The 8182-nt window shown below is 41.1% G+C and overlaps 1 protein-coding gene across 1 annotated transcript; it reads left to right on the forward strand.

Moving 5' to 3' along the window:
• On the forward strand, positions 1–8002 carry LOC111237985 (transmembrane protein 237A-like). Its single transcript, XM_022767322.1, has 11 exons — positions 1–28; positions 2313–2394; positions 2535–2663; positions 2940–3042; positions 3190–3344; positions 4506–4626; positions 4917–5108; positions 5747–5820; positions 5939–6026; positions 6818–6939; positions 7851–8002. The coding sequence occupies exons 2-11, from the start codon at positions 2325–2327 to the stop codon at positions 7916–7918; spliced, it is 1122 nt and encodes a 373-aa protein (XP_022623043.1). The 5' UTR covers positions 1–28; positions 2313–2324; the 3' UTR covers positions 7919–8002.
• The last annotated feature ends 180 nt before the right edge of the window (positions 8003–8182 follow it).

Consider the following 8182-nt stretch of genomic DNA (forward strand, 5'->3'; position numbering starts at 1 on the left):
GCCGTACAACACAGACTGAGCCGCACAGGTGAGCACTGACACTCATTCACTGAAATGCACCTGGAAATATCTTTTAAACGTGTCTTTTGTCTAGAATTTGTTCTTTTTTACGACATAAACCAGGTGTGTAATTAGAAAAACTCAAGCCAGAGTAAGAGAGTTATCATTCAGCAACTGAAGTAAGACTGATTTTAATTCATATTGATGCAGCATCGTATCATGTTTTTATATTTTGTTTGTGTTTGTGTTTTGGTGTTAAACTCTTAACTCTTAACTAAGTGGCACTATGTAGAGCTCGAACTAAAAGCTGCATGAGTATGATCATTGAATGTCTGTGTCATCAGGTCGTCCTGCTGTAAAACTGATCAAGTATTCAGGGAATTTATGGCAGTACAGTATAAACAGGTTCAGAGGAAAAGAAATAAGCAGTGAAAGTTTCACAAAGACGGACGTTGACTGTGTCTTAGATCTCACAAACAGTCAGACTGCAGATAGACGTCTGAATTCATCCGTTGTGCAAAGCAGTTTAGTTCTTGACTATCTTAAACCGGACTGTGGTACAATGAATTATGGGTAAATTAACACTTAACACAAAAATGAAAAAAAAAAAATGGCCGACCCAGGAACCGCATCCAACCACTCAGCTCCGTTTACCCGCAGCATGTTGTTTGTCTTTTGGAAGAATTCAACAGTTACAAGAAAGTTTTACAACAACAAAACAATAACAATAGAAAATAATAATAATCTTTGTTAGAAAATAAAATGGCTGCCGTCTATAAAAACTCTTTCCCTTCTCTCTTTGTTCTCTCCATAACAATGTTAGAAAACCACGGATTATGAGCCATGTTTTCCTGTTTTTTGTTGTTGGGTGCTGCTGCTCAGTGCAGGTGTCATTGGTTGTTACCATGGTAACATGCTTTGCCTTAGGCCTGAGTTAGCCTCGGGGGTAAGGTGTCTATTGTTTTTGGCTTAAAATGAGTCAGTCTTTAAGTTTGTGAAACAGTCTGACTTTCATTAGACGAATTTAAGACTGGACCAACACTGTGGACCTGAGACCAATGTTACCATGGTAACAATCAAAGACACCTGCGCTGAGCAGCACCCAACAACAACAAAAACAGGCAAACATGATTTGTGGTTTGCTAACATTGTTATGGAGAGAGAAATGAGAAAGGAAGAGTTTTTAGAAAACACAGTTGTTGTTTTTTTTTCCAAATCAGGTTTTTTTAATATATTTATTTTTTATTCATTGTTTCAATTTATCTATTTGTAACTGATGAATTCTTCCAAAAGACAAACATTTTCTGCTGAGGTAAATGGAGTTGAGTGGTTGGATGTGGTTCCTCGGTCTGCCATTTTTTTTTACATTTTGAAAAACGTCTCCCAGAATTCATTGTACCATAGTCCGGTTTGAGATAGCCAAGAACCGAGACAGTAGAGAGCGGGTCCCTGGTTTGGCTCTTTGCGGCATGTCGTTACCCTTCTCTCTGTCCCTCAGTTTCCTGTCTCTCTACACTGTCCTGTCAAAATAAAGGCATAAAAAATATCCAAAAAAAAGTAACTTAAAAAAGAAAAAGAAAAAGATAGTAAAGAACTGAACTGCTCTTTTCAACAGATGAGTTCCGACGTCTCTCTGAAGTCTGACTGATGATGCACCTGACTTCTTATATCTCGTCCAGGTGTTGCTCCCTGTTATTTTGAAAAGCTGGAAATGGACAGAAACCAGACGTCTTTCTATTTTTAATTAAGCCACGAGGTTCATTCTCACCTGAAGCGGCGGACCAGGATAAAAACCTGAAGAAAACAATGGCACAAGATAAAGAAAATCTGGAATTCACTGTCAAATATTCTTATTTTTAAATATGGGGAAATACACAGAGGCGTTTCATCAGCGTCAGAAACAGTAGGGATGGAGTTCGATCTCTGGCTCCTCCTATTCAACATCTATAGATCTGCTGGATCAAGACACTGGAGCCCAAACTGTCCCAAAGAAAGTAAGATTTGGGTAAAAGTGTTGTTCAGATTAATCTAACCAGGATAAACTGTATGTGAACAAGTCTTATCTTGTACCAAACAGGACCAAACTCTCTTTAAATATCTTTAAAATACACCTTTACCTGAAGCCTCCCTTCCCCACCTGTCCTCAGGGCTCAGGCTAATCCAGTTATCTGAACCAGGCATCACCATCGCGCCACCGCGGCGTCCTCCTTAAATGTTAACTGACTGACCCAAATCACAGTCCAGTGTCACGCGCTCAAAGATCCCGGTCACTCACCGCGTTCGGCCATGTTGAACTTTTGATCCTCTCACAGGGACGCGTCACCATGCCGACCGTCAAGAGCAAGAAGAAGAAGCCGAAGAAGGAGGTCATCGACGGAGAGGAGCAGGGAGAAGGTGAGAGGAGAGAGTCTACACCTGCAGCTCCACACAGCACTCTACTGTGTTCTGCTGTGTTCTACCCTGTTCTACTCTGTTCTACTGTGTTCTACTGTGTTCCTCTCTGTTCTACTGTGTTCTACTGTGTTCCTCTGCAGTGGGTGTGGAGATGGAGATGGAGGAAGGGGTCAACAGGAGCCACTCTGAAAGCAGAGAGCCTTTGACCCCAGAGCCACCGGATGCGGCACCACAGAAGAGGAAGAAAAAGAAGAAGGCGCCGACTATCGGTATCTAAGCTTCTACTGCGTCACCTGCTCTTTCTTCACCTGTGTATTTACATCAAACGTAACACGACAGAACTGTGTGTAAAACACAGTGTGTCAAGTCCAAACCGCATTGGACACAAAGACACAACATTACATTAACTAGAATTACCTCCTCGTGGTTGTATCCCTCCGCCACTCAGACTAGTATAGTACGTTTACATATGGGGGGGTTAAGCTTTATAATAATGACGGACTCCTCATTTCTGAAGTCCTGGTGTTGTTCTGTTGTTCCGTCAGACCAGGAAACAGAACACGCTGACGTGCCAAACGGTAACATGGCTGAGCCGGCCTCTGACGGAGAGGAGACGACTGTAGCTGTGAGAAAGACCAAGAGGAAAAAGTGAGTACCAGCGTTAAATAAACGAATGAACTGATGAACCAAAGGAAAGTCCTCAGGGTTCATCCTCTGGGAACCATGAATTTAAGGGAAAGTTGTTGGGATAGAAGTGGCTTTGGCCAAAATCCTCTTCCTCGTGTCACCTGGCAGGAAAGCTAAGGCGACGGAGCACTACAGCAACGACCTGGGAGCCGAAGACGACGACATCATCACAGACGCTCAGTCCCCCATCCCCCAGCATTCCTTGTTCTCCGCCCCCCACGGACACAGCCAGCCGGTCGGCAAAGTCTTCGTGGAGAGGAACAGTGAGTGTGGATCCGATTTTTACAGCCTCATGGAACAAGTGGCTCCGTGTCAGAGCTTTGTTTTTGTGTAGTATTATTTGTATTTTCAGAAAGTGCACCTTTGAGCTTCAATTTATCATCAACTATTGTTTTAAATTTTTTAAGGTTAAAACACTGTATAATGATCTATAATAATGATATTTTAGCTGCTGGATGTGGAAGAACACAGCTGTTTGATCACAAGTTCAACAGCTTAAAAAGAGATGATCAGTGTGTTCATAGCTTGTTTTCATTGGAAAAGTGAAGTGGAAAAAATAAGTGTGTCGCTGTAAAGTTTAAAGTCACCATTAAATTTGTGGTCATCCTGCTTCCAGCTCTGGCATCTTAGAGGAACAGGAACAATGCTTTTGCTGCAGGAACACATAGAGAACATAGTGAAGAACATACAGTGTTGTTTATTATTATTATTATTATTATTATTATTATTATTATTATTATTATTAATAATAATAATAATAATAATAATATAACAATACAACCAACAACCACAAAAAACAGTGAAAATAAAAATTTCACAAATGGAAGAAAATTTGAATTTAGATTAACTTTAAAGTAGAGGAAAATGTAGTGACGTGATATTATTATTTTATTCTACTTTGTGCAGTATATAATGTTGTAAACTGGATTTAATTAATACATAATATAATACATGTTTGTTTTCACTCATTTTCTGTTGTATGAACTAAATGTCCCCTCTCTCACATCGTTCACTGATGTTATTGATCTCGTTAATCAGCTGGACTGTGGTGTGAGACGTGATGAATTAAATATATACTGACTGAATATTTTTTACTGCAGAGACAGAAAAGTGTGAAAAAGGCTCTTCTGCTGGTGAGATGTGTCAGAAGTGACCACACATTACAACCCATAAATAAGTTTGTGCTCATATAAACCAATCAGGATTTGATTTGCTCTTCAGTGGTATTTTCATGTAAACTCTGAGTAACCCAGAACACGCTGCTGTTGGCACCAGCGGCCTCTTTAATCCTCCGCAGGCCGAGCTGATGTCTATCCTCAGACACTGATCACACACACACACACACACACACACAAAGCTGGTTTACGTCCCGGCTCCTCTTCAGGACTCTCGAATGTTGATGTCTGACATTTTGACTCGTGCAGGGCGTTTCCAGGGAGACCGAGTGGAGCAGCTCCGACACTCAGAGCTGATGGACGACTACATGGACCCCAGACAGATCTGGACCACCAGAGACGTCGCACTGAGGGTCCACAGTAGCTTCAGGTCTGCAAACACACACACACACACACACACACACACACACACACACACACACACACACACACACACACACGACGTGAGTGTTTGTAGTTGTTCACATAAGCCACACAACTCCATTTCCCAGAATACATAGAGCATAAATCCCACAGCAATAATCAGCAATTTAAACAATCACTGCCCAGCCAATCAGAGAGCAGTATTTCTCATGACCCAGGTGTAACATTAGCTATCTTGTTGTCTTGTGTGTGTGTGTGTGTGTGTGTGTGTGTGTGTGTGTGTGTGTGTGTCTGCAGGGTGATCGGTCTGTTCTCTCACGGGTTCCTGGCCGGCTACGCGGTGTGGAACATCATCGTCGTGTACGTGCTGGCGGGCGAACAGATGACCACGCTGCCCAACCTGCTGCAGCAGTACCACCCGCTGGCTTACCCCGCCCAGTCCCTGCTCTACCTGCTGCTCGCCATCAGCACCGTGTCTGCGTTCGACAGGTGTGTGTGGGCCGGGCTGTTTGAACAGATCCAAAAAAAAAAAACTGATGAGATGAATAACACGGAATAAAATCGTACGATTGCAAACGACTCAAGGGCGAACTGATTAGATTAAGGTGACTAAAGGTCAAAGGTCAAGGGCATGATGACCTCACAAAACATGATTTTGGTCTTGTGAATGCAATATCTGATTAACGCCTTGAAGAAACTTCTTTAAATGTGGCGAAAACGTTGACCTGGACTCTGATTAGATTTTGGTGATCAAAGGTCAAAGGTCAAGGTCAGTGTGACCACAAAAAAAAACATTTTTTAGCCGTTACTCAAGACTTCACAGCAGTTATGACAAAATTTCACACAAACGGTTCATATTTTCTCTGACTCTGGATAAACAGGGATGTAACCGGGAACTAGTCTGAGTGGCGGAGGGATACGACCACGAGGAGGTGGTTCTAGTTCTTTAAGTAATAAGCTGCTGCTGCTCTATTAGCCCAAACTTAATCATGGAAAAAAATTACATTTGACCTTAGAAACAATCCTAAAAACTCACCAGTCCTAATTACTGCTCCCTCCTGTGCACCGATCAAGTACTTTAGATAAACAAGAAGAACTAACACCTGTGTGTTTGGTCTCACCTGCAGAGTGAACCTGGCCAAGGCCTCCATGGCCCTGAGAGGCTTCCTCACCCTGGACCCCACTGTTCTGGCCTCTTTCTGTAAGTCACACAAGACAAGGGCATGGTGGTGATGATGATGATGATGATGATGATGATGATGATGATGATGATGATGATGATGATGATGATGTGTTATGACGTCTCTCTTTGTTTTCAGTGTATTTTATAGCCCTGATCCTGTCGCTGAGTCAACAAATGACCAGTGATCGTATCAACCTTTATCCCACAGCCAACGAGACTCTGTGGTGAGAGCTTTCATTTCTTTTATTATATTTGACAGTTTTAATGTCGTCTTGAAAAAAAAAAACAAACAGAAATGATATTTTTTAAGTGACATATAGAAGCTCATAGGTGACATTTTCTGACAAAGACAACAATATTAAAAAAAGAGCTTTGACACATGAAACCATTTCTTCAAACTCTCATGTCATTTTTTGTCATGTCTCATTTTCATTCTTTCATTTAAATCTATTTGTAGATGCATGAATGTGATTTCTGTGTGACCATAATGTTAAAATTTTAAGTGAACATACAGTTTATCATTCTTACAATGAGTCTCCAACATTAGAGGCACAGTTTCTCGATTTTTTTGTTTTCTGAAACGTCTTCACTTTATGTTTTTGAAGTTAACATTAGTTAGTTCATAGTTTTTCCAAAGACAGTGAAAAACTTGGTGCAGGTGATTTACTGACTTCCTTTCAAATTCTCATTTGTGTGAATAATGTTTTACCTGGGGATATTTAAATAAAATATGTCTTTGGTGCGTTGATATCCAGGTAATTGATACTTTGGTATGTTAATATCAAGATTATTGATACTTTGGTACGTTAATATCCGCACAGACTCTCAGAAGAAATTGTTTCTTTCTCATTGATAAAGTGTCCAAATCCATTTAAACTCTTATGATTCTTTAAAGGGTTTTTTTTCTACTTGATTTTCAGTGAAATCTGGATTCTTGTGTTTGTTTCTCTTTAGAAAAAAATGTATCTCTTCATCAGTTTGTTATTCTGGTCTATAATCTCTTCTCCTCCTCCAGGCCTCCAGGTTCAGAGCAGCAGATCCTGCGGCCGTGGATTGTAGTGAACCTGGTGGTGGCGCTGTTGGTGGGCCTGGCCTGGGCCGTCGTCTCCTCACGGCCAGATATCGACTACACAGAAGGTGGGACACACGGAGTAAAACTGACTTAAACATCCTGTTTTTATTTATTTATTTGCTTGGTAAGTTGCCAGGGATTTGTTCTGATTCCAGAAGTGATTTTTCCATTTCATTTATATTCTTTAAAAATATGCTCAGTGTTCTGCAAATGGCTCTTAATACTACAATACCCATGAGCCTCAGACACCACTGCCATGGAAAACAACCAATCAGAGGCGCAAATCTAACAGTGAAGTCACTGAAGCTGCAGATTGTTGTCAGTTCTCTCCACCTGTCATCAGGGGCTCATTTTAAACTCACTGATTGGATGTTTCTTTGTTTCTTGCCAAAATGCACATTGGGAATTGTAGTTAATATCTACCTCAGCGTTTTTATATAAGCATGCTTGTACATTTGACTTTTTTTTTAATCAAAGAATCAAATATTTATTAAGGCAGTTTTAAATCATTAGCCTTAAAGGAGCTGAGTCACTCCTCTCACGACACAGCTCTGTTTTTATATGACTCTAGGTTCTGTGAAATTATACTGAAGGCATAATGGATATGTATATTTTATTTGTATATTTTTTGTCATATGAAACAATCCACTGTGGAAATGAATGCAGGGACTCAACGTGTCATTTCTACCCATGAACTCTGTGTCTCTGAGTTGGATCGGTGTGTCTCAGTAGAATAAGAATGAGGGAATCAGCTCAAACCAGTGGACACAGAGTATCACGCCATTCTCTATGTGGCCACCAGATGGCGCAACAGGAGGGAATATTTAAATCCTACAGGATAAGGGTTGTGTCAATGAGGGTCCTCATGGATGGTGTGTGTGTGTGTGTGTGTGTGTGTGTGTGTGTGTGTGTGTGTGTGTGTGTGTGTGGTTTCCATAATAATGAGATATTGTGGTTGTCTTGTTTTTCTTTGCAGAGTTTTTGATGGCGATGGAGGTGGAGGGATACCCGAGAGGAGACGAGAACCTGGACGTCCCAGCCTGAACCCTGAGAACCTCTCTCTCTATCTCTCTCTCTCTACCTCTCTCTCTCTCTCTCTCTCTTAATCAAAATCTGTTTTCTTGTTTGTCTGATGTATGTTTTTGTACTATATATTACCTAGCACTTTGTTTTCCTGGGGATGGTTTTGTAAATAAAGAAATACAGTACGTGTACAGCAGCAGCTGTCAGGTGTTTTGGTGTGATGACAGCTTTTTATCACAGGGTGGAGCTGTTGCTCTAACAGAGAGGCAGCTGAGCAGAATAAAG

This window comes from Seriola dumerili, unplaced genomic scaffold, assembly GCF_002260705.1.
Source record: "Seriola dumerili isolate Sdu_G_001 unplaced genomic scaffold, Sdu_1.0 BDQW01001125.1, whole genome shotgun sequence".
Lineage (NCBI taxonomy): Eukaryota > Metazoa > Chordata > Actinopteri > Carangiformes > Carangidae > Seriola > Seriola dumerili.

Coding starts and splice junctions, on each gene's coding strand:
- LOC111237985 (XM_022767322.1), top strand. CDS start 2,325: ATGCCGACCGTCAAGAGCAAGAAGAAGAAGCCGAAGAAGGAGGTCATC. Junction 5,821..5,938: donor CACTGTTCTGGCCTCTTTCT/GTAAGTCACACA, acceptor CTTTGTTTTCAG/TGTATTTTATAGCCCTGATC. Junction 6,027..6,817: donor ACAGCCAACGAGACTCTGTG/GTGAGAGCTTTC, acceptor CTCCTCCTCCAG/GCCTCCAGGTTCAGAGCAGC.